Source organism: Zingiber officinale, chromosome 9B, assembly GCF_018446385.1.
Source record: "Zingiber officinale cultivar Zhangliang chromosome 9B, Zo_v1.1, whole genome shotgun sequence".
NCBI lineage: Eukaryota > Viridiplantae > Streptophyta > Magnoliopsida > Zingiberales > Zingiberaceae > Zingiber > Zingiber officinale.
The window spans coordinates 82,494,054-82,521,914 of record NC_056003.1 but is presented as its reverse complement, the minus strand read 5'-3'; the positions used below and the strand labels follow the sequence as shown (position 1 = coordinate 82,521,914).

At 39.8% G+C, this 27,861-nt stretch overlaps 2 protein-coding genes and 1 long non-coding RNA gene across 3 annotated transcripts; 2 read left to right on the top strand and 1 right to left on the bottom strand.

The window, feature by feature from the left end:
- The first annotated feature begins 1,419 nt into the window (after nucleotides 1-1,419).
- On the top strand, nucleotides 1,420-5,197 carry LOC122023089. The gene is made up of 7 exons (XM_042581181.1): nucleotides 1,420-1,972; nucleotides 2,072-2,221; nucleotides 2,324-2,751; nucleotides 2,974-3,788; nucleotides 3,899-3,982; nucleotides 4,047-4,621; nucleotides 4,860-5,197. Exons 1-7 carry the CDS (start codon nucleotides 1,420-1,422, stop codon nucleotides 5,195-5,197), a joined length of 2,943 nt encoding a protein of 980 aa, XP_042437115.1.
- A 1,994-nt stretch (nucleotides 5,198-7,191) lies between these two features.
- Nucleotides 7,192-7,756, top strand: LOC122022605. Its single transcript, XR_006123039.1, has 3 exons — nucleotides 7,192-7,212; nucleotides 7,293-7,460; nucleotides 7,715-7,756. It is a non-coding gene; the product is annotated as an uncharacterized LOC122022605 (long non-coding RNA).
- Nucleotides 7,757-25,378: 17,622 nt separating this feature from the next.
- LOC122023088 (putative L-type lectin-domain containing receptor kinase II.2) lies at nucleotides 25,379-26,335 on the bottom strand. The gene is made up of 2 exons (XM_042581180.1): nucleotides 25,601-26,335; nucleotides 25,379-25,507 (listed from the first exon to the last, which is right to left on the bottom strand). The coding sequence occupies exons 1-2, from the start codon at nucleotides 26,333-26,335 to the stop codon at nucleotides 25,379-25,381; spliced, it is 864 nt and encodes a 287-aa protein (XP_042437114.1).
- Between the last annotated feature and the right edge of the window lie 1,526 nt (nucleotides 26,336-27,861).

Here is a 27,861-nt window from a genome sequence, read left to right as displayed (position 1 = left end):
CAGGGAGCTTGGCACGCGAAAAGTCCAAGTATGGAGACTTGGCACTGGAAAAGTCCAAGTATGGAGACTTGCACGGGAAAGTCCTGGTGAGTGAAGCCAGGGGAAAGTCCTAACTGGATGTTAGGCATTGGAAAGTCCCGTGAGTGAAGCTGTGGGAAAGTCCTAACTGGATGTTAGGCGGTGGAAATCTCGTGAGTGAAGCCGTGGAAAGTCCCGTGAGTAAAGCGGGCAAGGAAAATCCAGATGGATCAAGGGTGATCGGACATCCGGTGTTGAGAAGTCCAAGTGAGTGAAGCTTGGCATATGGAGTCGGAGAGGGCTCGGTAGCTCGTTCTCCGAACTAGGTTAGAGAGGGCACTCTAAACCTAGGAGTTGGATCGATCTGGTGACCGATCAAAGGATATTGCCGATCGGTCCGGTGACCGATCGAATCGATCGCGGCTCATCGATTATAATCTGATCGGTCCGAGACCGATCGAGGCAACGCAACTTGCGAAGAAAGTCGTGGATCGGTCTCGACCGATCCACCCATGGCTCGATCGATCGGCACCGATCGTGCATAGATCGGGCGTGAGGAGCGAAGCCCGATCGGTCTATGGACCGATCAGAGGTCCTCCGATCCACGGACCGATCAGGCTGATCGCGACACCTGATCGGTCCGGGACCGATCAGTGACAAATGTAAGCTTCACGCTTAGGCCGATCGGCCCGACCGATCGGTTCTAGCTGCTATGACGCAACGGCTAGTTTCTTCACTGTCTTCTTCGCATGTAAAGAGCTGTAGCTGCACTACTTCTTCTTCCTCTTCTTCTTCTCTTCTTCTGGTGCTTGAGCTTTGTTGAGCTCTTCTTCACAAGCTTCGCGTGAGCTTCTCGATTGGATATCTCGTCATCTGAGGAGCTGCTACTTCAACGAATCCAGTCGGCGAGGAGGCAAGAAAACCTGTGTTTTTACATTTATTGTTCTTGTCTTCTTGTATTTCTTGTTGTATTCCTTTCTTGCTGTTGCAAGAATATTGTGGCGAGGTTTCTCCACCCACAAGGAGTATATTGTATTAGCCGGTTTTCCGGAGACTCATCCACCGACGGATTGATAGGCTTCGTCCACCTTACGGACACGCCGAGGAGTAGGAGTTTCATCTCCGAACCTCGTTACATCGACGAGTTGAGGTTTGGTTTGTTTTGTTTTCGTTTCCTTTTGTTATTTCCGCTGCTAACCTAATTTGTAGAAAGAAACGAGCAAAGATTTGGGGTCGGCTATTCACACCCCCCTCTCTAGCCGTACGAAGAGATCCCAACACAAAGAGTATGAGGAGGGTGTGGAACAATTCATTAGAAGTTGTTTGCAGAATCCACATATTGCCCCCAATTTAATTCATTGTCCTTGTTGCAAATGTATGAATCTTAAAAAGAGAGCGGTTATGTGGATTCGGGAGCATCTTTACTTCAATGGTTTCAGTAAAAATTATTTGAATTGGATTTGGCATGGCGAGGCTGCGGAGAAGGATAGATTAAATTCGAGTGTCAACCAAGAGCCAACTGATAATTGTCATGATGATTTTGAAACTATTAATTTGTGTGAGGCAGCGTATGATAACCATACAGAAAATCCAGAAGCATTTATGAAGTTTTTGGAGGAAGCAGAGAAGCCATTGTATAAGGGATGCAAACGTTACACAAAGTTGAGTGCACTTGTAAAACTATACAATACTAAAGCAAGGCATGGGATGAGTGATGCTCTATTTTCAGATCTACTAGCAGATTTTGGGGACATGCTACCAGATAACCACAATCTGCCATCGTCAATTTATGAAGCAAAGAAGACATTGAGTTGTTTGGCTTTGAGTCATGAAAAGATTCATGCTTGTTCCAATGATTGCATCCTTTATAGGAAACAATATAAAGACTGCGTAAGCTGCCCGAAATGTGGCTTATCAAGATGGAAGCTAACCAAGAAAAATGTTGAGAAGAAAGGTGTTCCTGCCAAAGTGGTTTGATATTTCCCTCCCATACCAAGATTTAAGCGCATGTTTAAATCTTTAGAAACTTCCAGAAATTTAACATGGCATGCAGATAGCACAAGAGTTGTTGGTCAGTTACGCCATCCAGTTGATTCACCGTCATGGAAATTGGTGGATCATATGTGGCCCGACTTTGGAAGTGAGGCAAGAAATATTCGCCTGGCACTTGCAGCCGATGGAATTAATCCTCACAACAATCTTAGTAGTCGCTATAGTTGATGGCCAATTATGCTGGCCACATATAATTTGCCTCCAGACATGTGCATGAAAAGGAAATTCATCATGCTAACGATGCTCATTTCAGGGCTGAAACAGCCTGGAAACGATATCGACGTCTACCTTGAGGTTCTGGTTGATGATTTGCAACTGTTGTGGGAAGGAGTTGATGGAGTTTATGATGCTTATCGAAGGGAGGTTTTCACTCTTAAAGCAGTTCTTTTATGGACCATCAACGACTTTCCTGCATATGGTAACCTTAGTGGATGTACTACACATGGTTATTACGCATGCCCAATATGTGGTGAGGATACTTATGCAAAGCACTTACAAAATGGGAAGAAAATGTCATTTGCTGGGCATAGACGATTCCTACCACGATTTCATCCATATCGGAGGCAAATAAAGGAGTTTAATGGCATGGAGGAACTTGGTGAAGCAGGTAGGCCATTATCTGGAATTAAGTTGTTTGACAAGCTTTCAGACATAACATGTGAGTTTGGAAAGAAAACAAGTGTGAAGGGGAAAATAAGGAAAAAAGCAAAGGAGAATATTGTGGAAGACATTGAAGAAGAAAAGTATGTTGGAGCTACAAATTTCAGTAAATGTTGGAAGAAGAAGTCAATTTTTTTCAATCTTCCATACTGGAAATACCTACATGTTAGGCATTGTCTCGATGTTATGCACATTGAGAAAAACGTTTTCGAGTCTCTGATTAATACTTTGATGAACATCAAGGGAAAAACCAAGGACAATGTGGCAGCTAGGTTGGACATGGTTCAGATGGGAATTAGGCCTCAATTGGCTCCTAAAATTGGTGAGAAAAGAACATATCTACCTCCTGCAGCATGCTCATTCACAAAAAATGAGAGATTACAAGTATGTAGGTCATTAATGGATATAAAAGTTCCGGAAGGTTTCTCATCAAACATGAAGAATCTTGTCTGCATGGATGAGATGAAGCTGAGTAGCTTGAAATCACATGATTCTCATGTTATAATGCAGCACTTCCTGCCAATAGTCATACGTAATTCTCTGCCAAAATATGTTAGATATGTTGTCATAAGATTATGCTTCTTCTTCAAAGATATTTGTTGCAAGATTATCGATGTAGCCAAGTTAGATAAGCTGCAATCTGACTTGATTGTTACACTCTGCTTATTGGAGCAGTATTTCCCCCCTTCTTTCTTCGATATCATGCTCCACTTAACAGTTCATCTTGTTCGTGAAGTCCAATTATGTGGACCAGTCTACTTCAGATGGATGTACCCATTTGAAAGATGCATGAAGGTGTTGAAAAGTTACGTAGGCATTCGAAAATATCCGGAAGGTTGCATTGTTCGGAGATATGCAGCAGAAGAAGCAGTTGAATTTTGTTCAGAATATCTCAATGACCTTGATCCTGTTAGGGTCCCTAAATCACTACATGACCCAAACGCAAGCATTCCTGGATTCTCAGCAAGCAATTCATCAATCATCGTCCAACAAATTGATCTCCAACAAGCACACTTGACTATTCTAGAAAATACAGAAGAAATATCTCCATACATTATGTAAGTGTACTGCATAACTAATAATTATATGTACTTGGCAGTCCATATGTATTCATGAAAATAAAACTTTAGAACTTTACTTCTTCAGTGAACACAAATCCTTCTTGAAGACAATGTTTCCCAAGAAATAGAAAGATGCAAGGTGGATACAAGATGCTCATAATAAGAGGTTCATTGACTGGTTTCGTGCAAAGGTGATGTAGAAGATGCTAACATACAATATTTGTTAATCATTGTTTTGATCACACTAATTAATAGGAATGCATGTCAGGTGGCTGCTGAAATCGATAGTTGCAATGGTGGAATGACATCGTCATTGAGATGGCTGGCCCATGGACCACGTGTGCGAGTCTTAAAGTGTGATAGCTATGTCATAAATGGCAATTTATACCAAACAAAAGAGCGGGATGATGAGAAAGTTTGTCAAAACAGTGGTGTTTCTCTACTTGCCAACACGATGCTTGTTTGTAGTGCCAAAGATAAGAATCCCGTGTTAGAGAATGTGACTTTTTATGGAGTTATTGAAGAGATATGGGAACTAGACTATCATCAATTTCAAGTTCCTCTTTTCAAGTACGCATGGGTATCAAATGAGAAAGGAATACAATACAATGATGAATGTGACTTCACCTTAGTTAATCTGAACAAACGAGGCCACCAGAAGGATGAATTTGTGCTTGCAAGTCAAGTTAGACAAGTATTTTATGTTGCTAACCCACTGAACAAAGGGTGGTCAATAGTGCTTCCAGTTCCAAATAGATGTTACGAGGGAGAAGAGGATCTTTGGACCAGAATTCCCGAAGCTCGACCAATTGATAATGTTGATATTCATTGTATTCCTACACGTTAAGGATACTTTAGATCTTCTAAAGAGGGTTTCTTTGTAACAAACAAGAAAATATGATGTTTTCCACTTTTATGTCATCTGCATTAATATTTATTGTTTTTACTAGTATTATTTTTACTTGTTCGTATGTGTTAATGTTATTATTTGTATCACGTCTTCTTTTATTATATTGTCACTACAGACTTTATATACCGTTATCTCATCATTTATTTTCCTATATGCAGGGAAAAGAAAAATGCGTCCTAAAAAACAGCGAAAAATAGGAAAATATGATGAGCCACGTGTAGTTGAGGACACCGAACTACACCAAGATGCTGATGGGTTAGCCACTGCAGAGCTACGAGGAGACACTGAAATAGAAGAACCTTCTATTACTGGGCAGAAGAAGACTCGAGGGCCTACATCAATGTGCAGACTTATTGCTGCTGCAAGATGGGGAAAAAAGTCGACGATTGAATATGATGACATGGGACGACCTATGTACAATGAAAATGGAAAGGCACTACAATCTTTCATAGGCTCTATTGTTAGATCCATGGTGCCAATTAACATAAAGTCATGACCCACTGTTCCAGAGAACATGAAACAGAAAGTGTGGGAAGAAATATCGGTGAGTATAATCCAATAATACACTTCCTTATGAGATTGCTTATGTTTTTTTTTCATTGTGATTTTTTCAATATACAAACTGATAGCAATTACTGCTGTGTGTTACAGAATGTCTTCGACTTAGCACCTCAAAGCGAGGCAGCAGTGATGAGTTCAGCAGGCCAGAAATGGAGAGACTTCAAAAACAAACTCAACAGTAGGTTTGTCTGGCCATATAGAGATAATCCTGAAAAACTGAGGTCACCACCGGAGCAGTATCAGATCCCATCTGTAATTTGGAAAGCTTTTGTCGATGAGAGACTACATCCATCTTGGGAGGTACTTGATATTATCATGTTATATTTAAATTATTATATGCACTAAGATTTAAAACATTTAGGGCATTTAATTAACAAAATGAAGTTCTGTACAGCAGGAATATATATAATAAGTTCATGTACAACAGGAATATATATAATAAGTTCATCATACTCCATCCTATTGTTTTTAAATTCTAGCAATTCTTCTATAAATTTACTTTTTTTTACGTGATATAGGTCACTCATGAAAAACAAAAGGAACGGATGAGCCATTGCAAGTATGATCACAAAATGTCTTGCAAAGGTTACATTGCCTTGGAGACTGAATTGGTAATCCATGGAACATTATATTATCCTTTTCATGTAGTACGTCATGTTTTAAATGATCATTTTTTGGAATTATAGAGGCAGAGAAAAATATTCAGGGAGGATGAGGAAGTTGATAGGTCATTACTTTGGCGTAAGGCCCGCGAGGACAAATCCGGAAACATCACAAATACAGAGACTGCTGAAGTTGCTGAAAAAATTGTATTATTTTAGTTTTATTTCAAGTTCATTCATAATAAGTGAAAAAAGTGTCTTCATTGGATATTTAATGTTACCTCTATAGTTTTAGGACGATTTGTTGGACAAGAAAAAGAGGGGAGAGTTCATATCTTCTGGAAGCAATGACGTATTAACTACTGCATTAGGGAGCCAAGAACATTACGGCAGGGTTAGAGGTGTAGGGGGATTTTTGAAGCCCCAAGTCTACTTCAAAACTCCAAGGAAGAAGAGGGAGTTGGTGTCAAAGGCTTTGGCTGAAAACTACAAAGAGCAAGCAGAGGAAACAAAGAGTTTGAAAGCTGAAGTTGAAAAACTCAAGGCTCTTCTTGCTCGATTTATGCCAGAAACAAGTGATCGAGTTTCTGAACGTGTAGCATCTAACAAGTCATCGCACATGGCAGTTCAAAGATTGGAAGATGATGTGGAAGTTTTTGAATGCGGCAGTTCATTCAATGAGGTTTTATATTATATTTGGTACATTAAATTTGTTTCCTACCTTTAGATATTAAAACATAATATCTTATTGTTCAGGGGAAAAAATGTCATTTGGCTCTGAAGAATAAGGGGAATGTGGTGGCATATGTCACGATAGTATCTGACGGAGGCCCAAATGTTATGCTGCACAATGCTCCACTTGGGGAAGGCAACTTAAAGGTGTCTGTTGATGTTGTTTTACAGGAGGAAGCGGAGCTTCCAATTCCACTTAAGTCAGGACCAACAGTAATGGTAGATGCTGTTGGAACTGTGGTTGGCTGGCCAAAAGAGTTGGTGACATTTTCGACGACAAAGGTATTTTCAGTTCACTTTTCTGTTGCTATAGTTATATATTTTGCTACAATTATTTAAAATTGCAGAAAAAGGAGAAACATGCACCACCATTTGCTATTTTGGAGGTTCCTGATGAGAAAAATAAATTCAAAGAAGTTGAAAGTGCTCTACCAATGCCATGCAAGTTTTTGTATTCTTATGTTGTTAGACTGATGACTGAGGAGGAGACCATTTCTATCGAATTTGATGAAGCCATGTTTGGACGTAATGTGAGTACATCGTTGTTGAGAGAGGATGTCATGCGCTGTATGGAAATGAGAGAGATAGGGGCCAGGCAAATTTTGGTTTACATGGGGTAAGTTGTCTTATATACAATTCTTCTCTTTGCATTAGTTCATGTCTTAAGTAACCATGTTTTTTATTACTTGAATGTAGTTACTTGTACAAGTACTTGAAGGAAACAAACAGGGCTGAGTATGTGTCGTTTGTGGATCCCAACAAAATACCAGCCGCTCAAGATGGCAGTACCTCTTCACAACACATTGCTAATCAGTTGAAAGCATCAAACGGAGACAGCATATGCCTTATCCCATACAACACTGGGTATATTTTTAATCCCTGCTCAATTCCTAATACATAGTAGCTTAGCTATATATTGACAATCGTGCAGGAACCACTGGATCTTGACCTTTATAAACGAGGACAAAGATACAATTTATTTGTTGGACTCAATGGGTAATAGGAACCGAGATAACGCTTGGAAAACTACAGTGTGCAAGTATGTTTTAGATTATGTAGATTGTGAATAGATTGATTAGCAAATATGAAATGAAATAAGTTCTATTTTTACAATGTAGTGGAGTGAGGACGTACCTTTGTATGAGGGGTAATCCAAAACGATCAACTTGCAAACAGTTGACGGTATGTCTTATTGAAAACATGCATTTCTGGTTCTTATATATTTGGTTTTTCACTTTGCATTAACTTTGATTCATTAGGGTAATCTGAAACAACAAGGTTGTGTTGAATGCGGATATTGTGTCATGCGGTACATGAAAGAGATTGTTGAATGTGAGGATCTACAGTTGGAGAGTAAGGTGTGTGAATTTCTTCCATTTTGAACAAGAATGCACATACTGAATCAAATCGATATAGTGTTGCACACTGAATCAAATCGTTCACGCCCTGCTACTGCTTTCTTCTCATGCTTTGATATGGATTCTTTCCTTCTTTTTTTTCCTCGCCCTTAGATGACACCCTATTTATGGTTTTATACAAAACTGTGTTATGCATAGTTCTATTAGTAGCTGGGGGAAATTAGTAACTGATTTGGGGCTAACATGTGTACTTTCCTGTGGGAAGAGGGGAAAGGTGAATAGGGGTACGTTTTTTGAGTTATTTGTTTATACAAAGTGTGTATGTGCTTAGTAATGGGGTGTGTGTGTGTGTGCTTAGTAATATTGTGTGTGTGTGGGGGGGGGGGGGGGGGGTGAGTATTCTGCAAAATCCATTCCAAATTGGGCTTCTGTAGGCACTGAGCTTACTTCAAGCATCCAAGTTGCTGGGTTATACTTCTCTTTGATTTTTAGGATTCCAAAAATTATCTTTTGTGATAGATAATGCTTATTTCAGTTAGCTTACTTCAAGTATTGCTGGTCTCCAGTTAGCTTACTTCAAGTGTTGCTGGACTTCACACAACCTGAGCTTACTTCAGGCAGATTTTTTTAAAAATATTCTTTTGTGATAGACAATGCCTCAACTTTTAGTCCAGTAAAATAATGAGCATGTAAGGCCCAAATTTATTTAGGCTTCTGTGACCCACATGTTATAATTCGAACAAAATTGTTACTATAAGAGTGCATATAAAAATACATATTTATTTGTCTTATCATGCTTTTGTTAATTTAATTCATGATTTTTTTGTCAACTTACTGTGTTTTGATTTAAAGTTTTCAGTTACAAAACATAACATGATGGTTCTTTCTAAATTGCAGTTTGCAGGTTGTGTGAAGAACCAGTACTATACGCAGACACAATATGATGAAGTGAGAATTGAATGGAGTGAATTTGTGTACTCGTTCTTGAAGTGAATTGCAGGTTGTGTGAATGAACCAGTACATGTTTTTGGTTTTTTATGGCTTATTTTGACCATATTTAGGGAGATTGTGTACTCGTTTTTTATGGTTGTGTGAATTGCAGGTTGTGAGATTTGTTTTGTATAAACATATGCTGAAATCATGACTTATTTTGATCAAGGTTTATGAAGTTACCTTTTGTGATGCTCAAAATTACTGAAGTCTAAAAATAATGAAGTAAAAAGAGAAAACATACTTCACTTTATTCATAAAATCCGAAGTAAAATCTACTTATAACTTCGAAGCAATACAATTTGTTGCTGTAAAATAGTATCAACTACTTCGGTTATTACCAAAAATTCCGAAGTAGTATCTATCTATTACTTCGATCAAGAACGAAGCTAAATGTAATTAAATCGATAATTACTTCAGGAAGTAACGATATATGTCGAAGTAAAAGTAATCCATTACTTCATTTTTAACCGAAGTTAAAGTAGGTATATTACTTCACAACAAATACTAAACGATGAAGTCGAAAAGGATTAATTACTTCGGTGTTTTTAAAAACCAACGAAGTTAAATGGACTTTTTACTTCGTAATATGTCCGAACCCGACAACCAATACTACTTCGTTTTTCTGGGCCTACAACTTCGGAGTTTATCCGAAGTAAAACAAATCTTTTTACTTCACGCGTGTCTACTTCGGTAAAAAAGGTCTTTTACTTCAGGTAATCAACGAAGTAAAAAGTCGTTTTTCACATAGTGTGATACAGGTCAGGATTTATAGCCTTGCGACACAAAACACAGGGACCAAAGCGTACAGATCGGAATGTGCCAACCAATGATACAGGTCAGGATTTATAGCATTGCGGCACAGAACACAAGGACCAAAGCGTATAGGTCGCGATGTGCTAACCAAGGATACAGGTAAGGATTTATAGCCTTGGGGCACAGAACACAGGGACCAAATCGTATAGGTCGGGATGTACCAACCAAGGATACAGGACAAGATTTATAGCCTTGCGGCATAGAACGCAGGGACCAAAGCGTACAAATCGTGATGTGCTAACCAAGGATACAGATCAGGATTTATAGCCTTGCGGCACAGAACACAGGGACCAAAGCTGTCACGCCCCAAAGGAGTCTCTACCAGACAAAAATCCGGTAGCATCTCTCCTATACCGGTGACAATCTAAAGCATCAATACAAGCAAAATACATCAGCCACATGCGGCTGGAATATTTTTATACACAACCACGCAGTTATAATAACAGCCTATACAGCTGGAATGAAACAATCACAACCACGCAGTTATATATAAAACAGCCCACACGGCTGTACTAAAAACCAACACAACGGAAAAAACGAAAACGGAAAGCCCAATACAACACAATCAACACACTGCTAGCCGGCTAGGCTTTATACAACAAATACAACACCAAAACCATAAGATAGCCACATGGCTATACACAAATACAATGCCAAAAATAATACAAGAATATACAAAAGAAAATAATCACGATCTTCGAATGTGACGTAGGACCCGACAGACAGGATACTCCGAGCGACACCAACCATCTACAGGCTACCTGAAAACATAAATGTATACATGCGGTGGTGAGTATAGGTAACTCAGCGGGTAATAGAAAAGATAGTGCATAGTCCATAAACAACATGGAGATCATAAGTATACAGTCTCAGTAGGGAATAAGAACATGATCATATTATCATAATCAATGCATCTGAACATACCTGACATAATAACCTGACATAAACTGTACAAACCACAACTAACATAATGACAGATACATACCCAATCTGGAATCGACACATGGTACAATGATCAGTAAACTCACCGGATCTGCAACAGATATACCCGTGACACCTGTGCAATATAAGTACGACTGCATATACATGTAAAATAAATGACATGTATGCAGCATGACAACCAAATGCAACAATCATATCGCAAACAAATGCAACATACCACAAACACATGCAACTAGTATCTAGTAGGCATGTATGCAAATATAACCCCCAGATGCACCGTGCATCATATGCAAAAGTGCATGCATGCTCCATGGTCACCCCCGCCACCTCTCCGAACACCACGACCCCTGTATGGCCGAGAGGCTTGGGTCTGTGACGACTGTACTACCCTCCAGCCCACTATATAGTGGTCGAGGCGGACAGTCCGCTAGTAGCTATCTAACTACATAGCATCAGGGTCCCTGACTGCTCACAACGCCGGATCTCACTAAACCTCGTGACCGGGTGGCACGACAGGACTAGCAGCAATTGCTCCAACTACCACTACCCATGAGTGGCCGAGTGTGCGGTGCTAAACCAAACCAACTGATGACTTTCTCAACCACAAGGGAGACAACGGTCATCAGATGCAATGAATGATGAACATGATATATATATATATATATAAAATCATCATCCATGCAACACCCCAAACCTCATAAATACCTCCAACATGAGTATAATCGTCATGATACCTCCATGTATCCCACCAAACATATGTACACACTACACATGTATAATCAACCAAACATCTCCAATAATCCCACACGACACATGTACACAAAATATAAGTACAATCAACATGTATCCTCCAGTAAAAACACAACAGACATGTGTGTATACCCCAAACATACAATCAACACAACTCCTCCAAAAGTACATGACAAATATGAATGTACACACCACATGTAAATGCACGGTCAACAAGATGACTCCTATAACACATACCCACCTATGTATAATCCACATCATATACCCAATCAGCATGGGAATACCAACAACCCGACAATCCCTACAAGACATACTCTACACGTGTAATCACAACAGAGTAGATATCAAGAGTGTAGACTGTATATGAATTAAATAGATCATCACAAGGGTCAAGCATAAGTATCATGCAGGAAAAACAACAACCGATCATGATATAAGATAAAGCAGCCTAAACCATCACATAATAGCCATGCACTAAGATCAAGAAAAACTACGTAGAGGTCAAGGAAGAAATACCCGCCTTAAATATAGATCGTGCCAAGTAATCCCGCATCGAGACGCTCGTCCCGAATCCAAGTCATGCAGAAATCAATATATTTATATTTTACTTAGCTAAATTCATATGAATTAAATAGCTAAATAAAATCTCTAACCCAATAGGATCACTCCAATCAAATCTGCTCCCTGACTAATCCTCCAAATAATCCTTAACCACCATCTCTGATAATCCAATCTAATTAGTTAATTCTTCTTGTTAACATGCCTCAATTATCTAACTCATAACTCATCCAATCTGAAAATCCCCAATCTAATATCAATATGGGTTAAATCAATACATCTACTCACCACTAATAAATCTAAGCAAGCATAAAACCCTAGGTTCCTTAGAAACCCCAATTTAACAACCTACTGACGGAAATAACAGAGATACATCCATAGAAATTCACTTACCTTGAGTTATGGCTACAAATCAAGAGCTCACTGCCCTACCAGCCTCTGTCCGGAAGCTACAAAAGAATGCACACACCAATTCTTCCAAGAATCAGTCCAGAACTGACCTATAACGCTATAAGTTGCCAAAACCCTAACCAACAAGACAATTCTTACCTCAATCGGAACCCCAATTCTTCAACCAAAACCGCAACAGCCGCAAGAAAGGCAGAGAGCAGTGATCAGCATAGAGGAAACTCTACAATATACTGCTCCAATGCTTCCTCTAATCCAAAACAGAAAGATCATCACAAGCGAAACCCAATTACACAAGAAACCTTGAATTCACAGAATTTCCAGACCAAACCTTACCTCAATTGATCACCTACAACTGATGTCGTGTGATCCACCTCAGCTGACGATGATCGGCAATGCCCTCCAGTGAACAGATCAAGGAGGAGAAACAAAAGGGGCTCGACCAATCCGAGACGACGCAAACCAAATTCCTCACCGTGCCCTAGATTCGATCTCCCATCGATCATGCACAAGGAATGGCCGAAGAGCCGACCACGCAAGCAGAGATGATCTGGACAAGGCCAGTACCGTCGAGGTCCGGCGGCTCTTCCTCAGGCGACTCGACGAGGACGAAATCGTGGCCAGAGGGAGCTCTCCGTCGGTGTCAGGCGCCCGCGCGTGAGAGAGGAGAAAGGATCGCAAGAGGAGCCAATGAAGTCTTTACCCTAGCCTCACCCGAAGGAAGATGGCCGGCGATCGTGAGCTCGGTGTCGGTGAGGCGAGAAGATGGGTCGGGGAAGATGAGAGTCGCGTGAGAAAAGGGAAATCGGGAGAGGAAGAATGGGGGAAAAGAGAAGCCGATTAGGTATATTAACATAGGTTAATTAAACTTAGGTTAGTTTAATTAAGGTCTAAGTTAATTCTCAAATCAACTCCCACTTAAATGGGTATTTCAAAACAGACTTTCACTGTACCCCGAATCTATCCCCTCAAAACGGGTCATACGGACTCCGTTTAAATCTTGAAAAATTTCTAAAAATTTCAGGAAAAATCCAATAAAATTTTTCGTCCAATAACTTTTATTATTTAATTTTTCAGTATCTTACATTCTCCCCCACTAATAAAAATTTGGTCCCCAAATTTACTGATAAATTCAGGGATCCTCCTCCAAGGGTATCAATCAAATAACATCCTCCTCAACTACTCCACTCTGCAATCTAGCCAAATATGAATAAATCAACTACCTCTGAAATCCATGATTCACTCTCAACCGATCCTCCAACATCTATATAAGGCGCTCAAACTATCTATCAGTCTGAGGGTAAAAATCTATACTAAAGTGAAACTCCTAATCCAAAGTCTGCTGTAACCATAATCAAAACCATAACATGAAATCACTGATCTCCATCCAAACCAATACTCAGAGATATACCATAAGGTCTGATAATATCTCTAGAGTATAATCCTGCTACTTAATCCAAATGAATCTGCCTTACAAATCGACAGTAGGGAGCCTAGTTGTCATCCAATAATGATTACCCAAACCAAAATATCCTCTCCTAGTCCTGGATAATCCCACAACAAAATCCGTCATAACATGCTCCCAACTCCACTCTAGTATCCAAATCAACAGAGACAATCCTACTAATCTCTGATGCTCAACCTCCACTTGCTGACATAATAGACATCAAGCTACAAAATCCACGATGTCTTTCTTCATATCGTTCCACCAACAAGAGTGCTCTAATGTCTCCACATATCAGATGTCACCCGAATGTATCGCAAATCCAGGTCAAGGTGTTTCCCGAAGTAACTCCTCCCGAATAAGAAGTGACTCGGGAACACACATGATCTCCCACGAAAATAAAGAATCTCATTCTCATTACACGAGAATTCTCACTACTAGCATGAGACTACTCCGCTCATGCTACATCGGAACTGCACCGACTCCCAGATACGATACATCTGTGTAGAGTACAAATCCGTCTACACTAGAAAGTACAACTAAGATGGTGCAGTTAACACTTCTCGTTTCAACTCCTGAAACTGATCTCATAAGCGTTTATCCAGGAAAATTTCATACTCATCCTGAACAGTCCCGTCAACGGCATAAATACTGGAGAAAACCCTCAACTAATCTCCGATAACATCTAGCCAGATCAAGAAAGGAACAGCGAATCTCCAGTATAGACTACGCCTACTCCCAACTAATAACCACCTCTATCTCCTGTAGATCCACATATATCCTCTACTAAACACAATGTGTCTCAAAAACTCGTAAAAGACAATCACAATACGTACTACTAACTTCACATATAGATGTTCCCGTCGAAACATCCCTAGAACTATACGAAGCTAGTGTATGTGATCCACCTCGGATCGGGAATAGATCACAACATCACCAATAAAGACAATGAAAACTGATCCAAACACCCTAATGATACCAAGTACATCGAGTCCATAAAAACATCTAGGGTACTGTAAGCCTAAACGATAAAACCATAGACTCATAATATCCGTACAACAAACACTCTCAACCCCAAGATCCCCAACAAATCTGTGATCCGATCACTAACTACAAATCATCAAATCCATAAATATCACACAAGTGCTACCCCTCATGTCTCTATCAGCATCAAATACTAAACAATAAATCATCAAATCAAACATCCACTAATAGATTATCAAAAGATAACATATCACCACACCTGATCTCACAATATCCACCAAACTCCAATCATCCTCAACATCAATCAACCATACCAGATAGTCTCCTAAACAAAGATAGAGAAAAAGGAAAGCATCCAACCTTCGACACCCACTACCAATATACTAAATGTATCCAAAAGGTCTGCCAAATCTCATAATCTCATCCTCTTAGGTACTCATATATCCATAGTAAAAGAAGATCAATCCAAAGTCAAAGGGTCACACAACCTTCTGACTAAGAGTCTACCCATCTAGAAAGTATCTCCACAACTCTCATAATCATCCCATATATGCCCCTCGATAAATATCGATAAAAGGTCAAACCCTCTAATATGAGATATAGACTACAAGGTCTGGTAAAATGATCACGTGGTCAAGGTCTTGAGCCACCTGATAGAGACAATGTTAGCTGAGCCGTCTAACCATTGTCTGGTACCCCATCATACTGTGATTGCTCCATCTGAGGTTCAGTAACCTCCAGTATCAAGCAATGAACACAAAAATAGAGGAACACTACAACTAAACAACTGATCAAAATATCTGTCAATCGATGCTCTACCCCTCGAAGATCATCATATCCGAATGTACTCTCCAAGTTATACCCTTGTAACGGTTGTATCTCAAAGTGTTAAGCACGTAGCTTTACACTTTTCCACCCCGTGCGATATCCTATCTGAATGTACCTTCTAAGCCCCCCCAACCAGGTACAGACAATCCATAGTCAAAGTCCCCATGGAATAGGATACATCGATCCTCTATAGACTGACTAAGCCGGTAATGGTATACGACCAATTCAGTCCTTTCTACACCGGTACAAGTCAAAATATCTAACCCAGTCTAAAACATCCCAAAGATAAGAATCTCTAAAAATGGAGTAAGTCAGTCCCCTACTGGTCGGACCAACAAAATAAATCGATCATCTCCTAACTGATCCAATAAGAGTAAATCAATCATCCACTGATGAAACTAACTAAGGTAAATCGATACACCACTACCCAAGTCCACAAGGGTAAATCGATCCTCTACTGACCGAACTAATAGGATCACAAAACCAACTAAGATAAGTCAAACCCCAACTGTCCAAGTCAACAAGGGTAATAAGTCAAACCATAACTACACAAGTCAACCAAGTAAATCAATCCTCAACAGGAGTAAACCGATACTCTACTAACTGAGTCAACATGGGTATACAGATATCATTCACTACACAACTAATGATAACCGAGACTGGTATATGACTCTACCTCTCAACCAACTAGTAGTAATAGACACTAAACTACTGGTAGTATGATATGATGAATCCCCTGAGACTGTAATCCTTGATCTCCATTAGGTCAACCGTGATCAGTGATTGACCCAACACATGCAATGCATGCTACAAACAAATAGACAAGTACTAACAAGAGAACACTAACACACATCATAACTATATGGGCAACAATACATACACCAACAGAAATGTATGATAACAATATGCAAACATACCTCCTATAGCCTGGAGATGTCCTGCTGCCTGGTCCCAAAATCGGAAAAGTCACATCAAGAAAACCGAATCATGAAATCTAAAACACGAATAATAGGCATCGTACCTGCTCTGATACCACTAAATTGTCACGCCCCAAAGGAGTCTCTACCAGACAAAAATCCGGTAGCATCTCCCCTATACCGGTGACAATTTGAAGCATCAATACAAGCAAAATACATCAGCCACATGCGGCTGGAATATTTTTATACACAACCACGCAGTTATAATAACAGCCCATACAGCTGGAATGAAACAATCACAACCACACAGTTATATATAAAACAGCCCACACGGCTGTACTAAAAACCAACACAGCGGAAAAACGAAAACGGAAAGCCCAATACAACACAATCAACACACTGCTAGCCGGCTAGGCTTTATACAACAAATACAACACCAAAACCATAAGATAGCCACATGGCTATACACAAATACAATGCCAAAAATAAGAAAAGAATATACAAAAGAAAATAATCACGACCTTCGAATGTGACGTAGGACCCGACAGACAGGATACTCCGAGCGACACCAACCATCTACAGGCTACCTGAAAACATAAATGTATACATGCGGTGGTGAGTATAGGTAACTCAGCAGGTAATAGAAAAGATAGTGTATAGTCCATAAACAACATGGAGATCACAAGTATACAGTCTCAGGAGGGAATAAGAACATGATCATATTATCATAATCAATGCATCTGAACATACCTGACATAATAACCTGACATAAACTGTACAAACCACAACTAACATAATGACAGATACATACCCAATCTGGAATCGACACATGGTACAATGATCAGTAAACTCACCGGATCTGCAACATATATACCCGTGACACCTGTGCAATATAAGTACGACTGCATATACATGTAAAATAAATGACATGTATGCAGCATGACAACCAAATGCAACAATCATATCGCAAACAAATGCAACATACCACAAACACATGCAACTAGTATCTAGTAGGCATGTATGCAAATATAACCCCCAGATGCACCGTGCAACATATGCAAAAGTGCATGCATGCTCCATGGTCACCCCCGCCACCTCTCCAGACACCACGACCCCAGTATGGCCGAGAGGCTTGGTTCCGTGACAACTGTACTACCCTCCAACCCACTATATAGTGGTTGAGGCGGACAGTCCACTAGTAGCTATCTAGCTACATAGCATCAGGGTCCCTGACTGCTCACAACGCCGAATCTCACTAAACCTCGAGACTGGGTGGCACGACAGGACGAGCGACAACTGCTCCAGTTACCACTAACCATGAGTGGTCGAGTGTGCGGCGCTAAACCAAACCGATGACTCTCTCAACCACAAGGGCGACAATAGTCATCAGATGCAATGAATGATGAACATGATATATATATATATAATCATCATCCATGCAACATCCCAAACCTCATAAATACCTCCAACATGAGTATAATCGTCATGATACCTCCATGTATCCCACCAAACATATGTACACACTACACATGTATAATCAACCAAACATCTCCAATAATCCCACACGACACATGTACACAAAATATAAGTACAATCAACATGTATCCTCCAGTTAAAACACAACAGACATGTGTGTATACCCCAAACATACAATCAACACAACTCCTCCAAAAGTACATGACAAATATGTATGTACACACCACATGTAAATGCACGGTCAACAAGATGACTCCTATAACACATACCCACCTATGTACAATCCACATCATATACCCAATCAGCATGGGAATACCAACAACCCGACAATCCCTACAAGACATACTCTACACGTGTAATCACAACAGAGTAAATATCAAGAGTGTAGACTGTATATGAATTAAATAGATCATCACAAGGGTCAAGCATAAGTATCATGCAGGAAAAACAACAACCGATCATGATATAAGATAAAGCAGCCTAAACCATCACATAATAGCCATGCACTAAGATCAAGAAAAACTACGTAGAGGTCAAGGAAGAAATACTCGCCTTAAATATAGATCGTGCCAAGTAATCCCGCATCGAGACGCTCGTCCCTAATCCAAGTCCTGCATAAATCAATATATTTATATTTTATTTAGCTAAATTCATATGAATTAAATAGCTAAATAAAATCTCTAACCCAATAGGATCACTCCAATCAAATCTGCTCCCTGACTAATCCTCCAAATAATCCTTAACCACCATCTCTGATAATCCAATCCAATTAGTTAATTCTTCTTGTTAACATGCCTCAATTATCTAACTCATAACTCATCCAATCTGAAAATCCCCAATCTAATATCAATATGGGTTAAATCAATACATCTACTCACCACTAATAAATCTAAGCAAGCATAAAACCCTAGGTTCCTTAGAAACCCCAATTTAATAACCTACTGACGGAAATAACAGAGATACATCCATAGAAATTCACTTACCTTGAGTTATGGCTACAAATCAAGAGCTCACTGCCCTACCAGCCTCTGTCCGGAAGCTACAAAAGAATGCACACACCAATTCTTCCAAGAATCAGTCCAGAACTAACCTATAACACTATAAGTTGCCAAAACCCTAACCAACAAGACAATTCTTACCTCAATCGGAACCCCAATTCTTCAACCAAAATCGCAACAGCCGCAAGAAAGGCAGAGAGCAGTGATCAGCATAGAGGAAACTCCACAATATACTGCTCCAATGCTTCCTCTAATCCAAAACAGAAAGATCATCACAAGCGAAACCCAATTACACAAGAAACCTTGAATTCACAGAATTTCCCGACCAAACCTTACCTCAATTGATCACCTACAACTGATGTCGTGTGATCCACCTCAGCTGACGATGATCGGCAATGCCCTCCAGTGAACAGATCAAGGAGGAGAAACAAAAGGGGCTCCACCAATCCGAGACGACGCAAACCAAATTCCTCACCGTGCCCTTGATTCGATCTCCCATCGATCACGCACAAGGAATGGCCGAAGAGCCGACCACGCAAGCAGAGATGATCTGGACAAGGCCGGTACCGTCGAGGTCCGGCGGCTCTTCCTCAGGCGACTCGACGAGGACGAAATCGTGGCCAGAGGGAGCTCTCCGTCGGTGTCAGGCGCCCTGCGTGAGAGAGGAGAAAGGATCGCAAGAGGAGCCAATGGAGTCTTTACCCTAGCCTCACCCGAAGGAAGATGGCCGGCGATCGTGAGCTCGGCGTCGGTGAGGCGAGAAGATGGGTCGGGGAAGATGAGAGTCGCGTGAGAAAAGGGAAATCGGGAGAGGAAGAATGGGGGAAAAGAGAAGCCGATTAGGTATATTAACATAGGTTAGTTAAACTTAGGTTAGTTTAATTAAGGTCTAAGTTAATTCTCAAATCAACTCCCACTTAAATGGGTATTTCAAAACAGACTTTCACTGTACCCCGAATCTATCCCCTCAAAACGGGTCATACGGACTCCGTTTAAATCCCGAAAAATTTCTAAAAATTTCAGGAAAAATCCAATAAATTTTTTCGTCCAATAACTTTTATTATTTAATTTTTCAGTATCTTACAAAAGCGTACAGGTCGGGATGTGCCAACCAAGGATACATGTCAGAATTTATAGCCTTACGGCACAGAACACAGGGACCAAAGCGTACAGGTCGCGATGTGCTAACCAAGGATACATGTAAGGATTTATAGCCTTGCGACACAGGATACCTGGATCACAGCGTGCAGGTCGGGATGTGCAAGCTAAGGATACAGATCAGGATTTCTGACATAGGATACATGGATTAAGGAGTACAAGTCGGGACAGACAGTATCGGACTAAGGCGTACAGGTTGGGACAGACAGTATCGGACTAAGGAATACAGGTCAAGATAGACGGAATCAGACTAAGGCGTACAGCTCGGGACAGACAGAATCAGACTAAGGCGTACAAGTCGGGGCACAGGATAAGTGGAACCAAACCAAGGCATACAGGTCAAGATACAAGATAAGGCAGGTCAGGAGTTCACAAGACAGGACAAGCAAGACAGGGCTAGTGTACAGATCTGGATTTGTGAAGCGGCAAACACAGATTAGGAAATATAGGTCTACACCCACAAAGCGAGGCTGGCAGGCACAGGAGCCCAGCCCAGGGTTAACAGATCAGGGCAAGCATGCACTACACGACAAGCAAGCCAGGGAATCGTAATAACCTGTCAGGGAATAATCACTGTCTGTCAGAGAATATGCTAACAGTCTGGTGCTCACCACCCGCTGATTCCCTCCTAAACCTATAGGAGGACACCACGTGTCATTCACCGCCAGACAAAGTCTGACATTCGACATTCCCTGACACCTGTCAGACTCCAGAAGCATCCTTTGCGGTATAAAAAGGGAAGCTTTGTCCCTTACTCAGGTACGCTCACCCATCTTTTCGCACTCGTCTTTCACTTTTCATCCTTTCTCTGTGCTTCTGGGAAAAAGTACCTGATTTGAGCTTTGGAGGGCCTGACCCGGGGACTTTTTCCCTGGTTTCTGGTCTCTTACAACTCGTGGGCTCGTCCGAGTGTGCGCAGGACCCTTGCTTCGTCAACACCCCTCGGCATCCACTCGTGTAAGCTTTCCCGGCGCATGCCAGATCGACTAGGCGTCGCAGCGACTTTCCGCCAACCCCGGTGACAGCGCGACTGGCTTCTATCTGACTAAGCTTCCGGACGGGATCACATGATATTTTGGATAAAAATATCCAATAAATAAAAAAAATCTAAATCTGAGTGCATCCAGCACAGGAATGGGGCACAATCATATCATGCCCTTAGACACAGTTGTGCCACAGGCTTGCTAGCTCCCCTTAAATCCGGACATGGCCAAGTTGTGACCCATGACATGGTCTTGCCTCATACCTCAGAAGTAGGCATGGCCTTGCCGTGTCTAGTGGCACGGCCTTGCCCCGTGATGGCCAAATACGAATCATCCCCAATAATCTCTATTTTGACGAATATCCACCCCTTTGAAGAACTATGAGCATCTAAGAAGAACTCCTCCTAGAACATTGAGTCTGGGTTGCCTCCCTCTAGTAACTAGAGAAATTGATCAAGTTCAAGCAATGCTTGAACTTTTCTATAGTAAATGACTTTATTAACATATCTGCAACGTTTTCAGAAGTGTGGACCTTCTTAAGTAGTATTTTCCCAAAAGAAATCGGCTCTCTGATATTGTAAAATCTTACATCAATTTACTTGATTCTCACATGATATATTTGATTTTTTTACCAAATAGATAGCACTCTGGCTATCGCAATACAATTTAACTCCATCTTGTTAAACACTCAATTTTCATTTCAACCCTATAAGCCACAATGCTTTCTTGGTTGCTTAAGCTATTATCGTGCACTCTAACTCAATAGTGGACAATGCAACTATAGGTTATATCATTGACTTCGAACAAATTGGTCCTCCCACCATAGTAAACACATACTTTGTAATAAACTTTCTATCATCCATATCTCTTGCATAGTATGCATCCACATATCCTATAACTGAAGGATGACCTTGTTGCACTACAACAAAAACCCTCATAGACATCGGTTTTCCACCGGTGTCTATTTCATTTTCGACCGATGTCTATGAAGCCGATGTTAAAAGTCTGTCATTTTAGACATCGGGTTAAAACCGATGTAGTATCACTTAACGACACCGGTCTTCGAATCGGTTATTAACCGGTGTAGTATCACTTAACGACACCGTTTCATCAACGGTGTAAAACCGATGTAATATTGTATGTTAATAACACCAGTTTTGGCAGCAGTAAATGATCGATGTAATATTAGTTAATAACACCGATTTTGCAGCGGTGGAAAACCGATGTAATATGTATATTTTTTAACAGCACAAATTTGATTTTCGAAACAATGAAAAACCGACAATAATAAAAAAAAATACACAAATATTCATAAATTATACAAATATTCTTCATTCAACAATATCGATAAAATACACAAATATTCATAAATTATATAAATAATCTTCTTACAACAGTATCCATAAAATACTCAAACATTCTTTTTACATCAAAAGCTAGTTAATAGATATCAAAATCAAGGTAGAACATTCTTTTAATAACACATCAAGGTAGAACCGCACTTCAAATGTAATCTAGCATGCATTCAGCCCACTCGAACCGCACTTCATCAATTTCAACTCTGGAGTACTTGAGATTTGTAAACTGTAAAAACACATAAATAATATATTAGTAAATCAAGACTAAAAATCATAGTTGAAAAAGTAGTAAGAGCACCAGGTAACAAGACTAATTGGAATGCTTAAAAAGAAAAACATTCATCATTTATCTCAACCACATCATATAGTGATAGATCTATCATTCCTGGTGGCTGCAAGATAACTACGGTCTTATCGGTGTCGTCAACTTCTCTGACATGCTCAGGGTCTTCAAGGAGCAGCTTCTGCCATAACCCAGCCTTCTGGCATGGCAAAGAGTTATCCATTCCCAAACATTGCTTCGCTCTTCCACCCTTCAGTTTTTTCTAGTGTGGTGTTTCCACTGATCTGCCTCTTCTTCAGGTTTCCTCGCATTCCAAAAGTTCTTGGGGTTCATATCCACTTATCATCTACCATCTCATAAATATGTATTTCAAAACCCTTGTCTGTTATGTATTATTGATATCTGTGTTATGTTGAACTGATCTGCCCAACAACTTAACTTTGGACTGCTATTTTGTTGTAGCCACTCTGATAGTTTGATTACAGGATAGCTTTCTACCACATGCAACAGGCACATTTGTCAGCTAGGAACCATGCCATAGCCCTCACTGTCATTATGCAAAAGGCAGCAAAGTGACAAGAGAAAAAAAGAAGACAGATCAGAAAGCACACACAACTCTTTCTGTTCCTTTTTAGTTTTATAAGACTGCTGATTGACATTGATGGAGCTGCCTCTGCTCAAAGTTCAAAATGCTGTGAAAATAGCCACCTCTGAATTGTTGAACCAGTAGAGAGACTGAGCCAGAAAGAATCGATAGGGATGGGATACTCTGTGCATTTGAACAATCCACATGATGCATGCATAGCTGCAAAGATACTTAATAACCTTATCCACCACAGATACCTACTAGGCACAATTAAGATTGAAGGATTTCAATGATGCATAAGATTTATCATTTGTGTAACTGATTTGATTACTTTGGCTCAAGATATATCATTGCATCACGAGGCCATAAAAATTTAGCACTTAATCTGATACTGAAACAATAAAAATTTCTCCTGTAATGACACAATGGTAAGTAGTTATACAGGCAAAAAAGTAATGAGATTTCTAGATAAGAAAAATGTTGTTATGAAATTGATCTATTCATTACTTTGGATACTGAGATAAGAACTTATATTAATAAACAGTACAAATAAAGGACCATGTGATCATAGACAATAGAGAACTCATTACATCGAATGAAGGGGAAAACATAGATAGTGCAGTGTGCACATTATGATGAGCAAGAACAATACTTAAGTAACTCTGACTATTGTCTGCCATTAGTCTAGTTCTAACCCTAGATCAAGGAAATGGTACTAAAATCTATAAAGTCTCAATTATTTCAAACTACATGCTGAATATTCTTTCATAACATAAAGGAGACACTTGTTGACAAGATGTGTTATACACATAAGCCTTAGCACAAAGGGTCATAGCTCTCTTCAAAATCTCGATAACAAATTGAGGGATCAAAGTGAAAGGACTGCATTCATACAAGAAGTGAAAGATTTTTTACAGCATTAATCAGATGAATCCTTATTAACTCTATTCTTGCTGTTTCAGAAACTTTACAAGTTAAGCTTCAAGACACTCCAATTCGGTATGAATGGTTTTCCATGCTAAAAGTATATGTTCTCAATGTATCGATCTTTGTCACCTTTTTATTTTTTTACAAGGATAAAAATAATGAAAAAATCAGTTCTAAATTAAGGCAAGATAACAAACAGATAAGATCTATACTTTTCGCATCTTTTCAGCAAGCTCAACATGTGCAGACTTTACATTATAATCACTTCCAGTTTTGGTCAGACCCTGCCAAAGAAGGTAGAAAAACTTGAGTTCATACACAAATGTTAAAATATGATCTTATATCACTGAGATGGTAATGTTGTCTGCAGTTGGAAATTGCCTTTGTTATAACCAAAAGAGACAAATCCACACGGTTCATTAAAAGATCTGAAATTGTGTTCTTCACATATTGAACTGCGTCAGGAATATCTCAGTCAATTAGTATCTTGTGTAGGCATTCGTTTACCATTTTCTTTACCAACAAACAGTTGTCTCTTCTGACTGTCTCGATGCCTGTTGTTAAGAAATTGAATGCCACTAAATCATGTTTTTTCAATAACTATTAAATAGTTCAAATACTTACCTTTTGTGTCCATTTTGTCAAAACTATCAGGCTTTGTCCAGTACAATCCAGCATATCTCTTCTTGCTTATTAGCAAATAGGGATAATAGACCTTTTCAAATTCAAGCCTAATGGGCTTCAAAAAATGTTTAAAAAAAATTAGGACAGAGACTAAAAACAAAATTTGAGAATATGCACTATATATTCTTGGATGACAAATTTGCCTCATAGTAAATAAATAAAGAAAGAAAATAAAACGTGATTTAAAATGAAGACTAAAAATGTCGTCTAGGATATCTAGCTATAATACCCTTTTTTACAATGTCAGCTAGGATATCTAGCTGAAAATACACTAAGTAATAGAAATTTAAAGAAACACATGATTTAAGACATCCACAACTCAAATAATCATGTCTCAACCATCGAATACCTTTATGAAAGTTCCTGTAATATATTCTGATGCTTCTCTTCCTAACTTCATTGCTTCCTCTACAGAAGGCACACCGAATTGTACCATAACAGAGTCAGTGTCCCCATAAATAACCTAGAAAATTGATCATTAAGTAGTCAACTAAAGAATAAAATTGATATCTGTGTTATGTTTCATAGAATTGCCACTCCAGGAAGATAAACCCACCCAGGACGCCTCCCTCCACAACATGTAAGACAAATCGATAGAGTGAGAGATCGAAGGGGCTGCTTCCTTCGGATCCTTGTCCTGGCAAAGCCTGACCTCTATTCTCTTCGATTCTCCGTCGTAATCAATCCAAGAATGCAATTTTTCTCCTCTGCTGAGGATGAGAAGCAAACCATCGTCGGAAAGATTACTGCTTTTTGTCAAAAGTTCTCCACCAACATCGACTTCAACGAGGCTTGCTGTCGTCACGAACTTCACTGCAACGACACTGGTCGATAACCTAGACCAGTCGCCATTCGCCGGTTCCAAGGGAACGCTGACCGGAGATAAAAAGAAAGCTAGGCCTCCGCCATTGCCGGGCGAAACAGAGAACGAGAAGGAAGAAGAGAACCCGGGCTTGGTGTCAAAGAATCTGAATGGTTTCCAGTAAATCATAAGCCCGGAGCTCTCGTTCGCCGCACGCGTCACCCTCACCTCCGAGCTATTCATCTCAGCATCGCCATAGAGGGCAAACTCCATGGCGAAGCTCCGATTTTTCCCTGACCCACCGAAAGAGAAGAAGAGAGCGTTACCTTCTCCAGTCGATGCGCAGTTCCCAGGTGACAAGGGGGCGACAAGAAGAAGGATGATGGCGAGAATGAGAGTGGAAGCGGTTGAGGACGTCGTCATTGGAAAGATCCCTAGGCGAGGTGCAAAATGTGTAGACGACGAAGGAGCAGAAACCTTAAGCACCATGAAGCATGAGGAAAAGATGGAGAAACCAGAAACCAGAAAGCATGAGGAGAAGAAACCCTAAGAGATGGAGCAACCCGCGAGAGGGCAAAGACGGAAGGGAGAGGAGAAGAGAAGGGGAAAGAGGATATGGATGTGGTCGTTTTCTACAGACCTCACAAGAGAGTCGTGTGTTGATCTTGATCGGGAGAGGAAGGGGCGTCGATTTAGCAAGGGGAAGGACGGCGCAATATAGGTTTAGGTTTGGAGGGAAGTGTTGTAAATTTTAGCTAAGTATGAGTGAAAAAATTAAATTATTTTATTTATCATAGACACCGGGTTTTAAAAATCACTGTTAAAATCGGTGTCTATTAACGAAAAAAAAAGGCGCTCATAGACATCGGCTAAAAAATCGATGTCTATGAGCGAAAATCAGGGCTCATAGACATCGGTTTTTGGAAAAACTGGTGTAAAATACTCAAAGACATCGGTTTTTGCTTAAAACCGTTGTTGTTCCACCGATGTCTATGAGGGTTTTTCTTGTAGTGTTGTCTGCTGAATTCAATGTCATAATCTGTAGTATTCCTCAAGTATATGAAAATTCACTTGACCGCATGTCAATGCCACCGATCATGATTTGAAAGAAACTTGTTAACCTTACTAACAGCTTGTGTCAAATCAAATCTTATGCAAGTCATGATATACATCGGACAACTAATTGCACTGACATATAAAACCTTTAACATATCTTGGATCTTTTTATCTATCCTTAGGCACTGTGTAAGAGATAATTTGAAATGATGTGTCAGAGATGAACTTACAGACTTTGCATTACCCATGTTGAATTTGTCCAATACCTTCTTAACATAACTCCGTTGAGATAGCCATAATCTTCTAGAGACTCTGTATTTTCATCCCAAAAATCTTCTTAGCTACACCTAAATCTTTCATGCCAAATTCCTTACTTAGCAACCTATTTAATTTATTAACTTAGTCATACTTTTTGCATCAAACAACATATAACAAGAAGATAAGTGAATTGTCATTAGCTCCTCGCATAAATGAAGCAGTCATACTCACATTTTATATATTTATTCTGAATCATGCAAAAGTCAAAATGCTTGTACCATTGTTTTAGAGATTGCTTTAGCCTTTAAAGTGACTTTTTCAATTTACAAACAAAGTGCTCCTACTCAAACTGATTAAAATCTTATGGTTGTGATATGTAAATCTACTCCTCCGAATCACCATAAAAAAATATTGTCTTCACATCCATTTACTCCAACTACAACGCATGATGTGCTACCAAGGCCAACACTATTCTGATAGATGTATGTTTGACTACTAGAGAAAATATTTCATCATAGTCAATCTTCTTCCTCTGTGAATAACCTTTTGTTACTAGTTGAGCCTTGAAATTCTCCTCCTTTTCTGAAAAGGCTTCTTTCTTCTTATACATCCACTTACATCCTATAGTCCTCTTTCCTTTAGGAAACTCCATCAGATTCCATGTTTGGTTCTTATGCAATAACTCTATCTCCTCTGACATA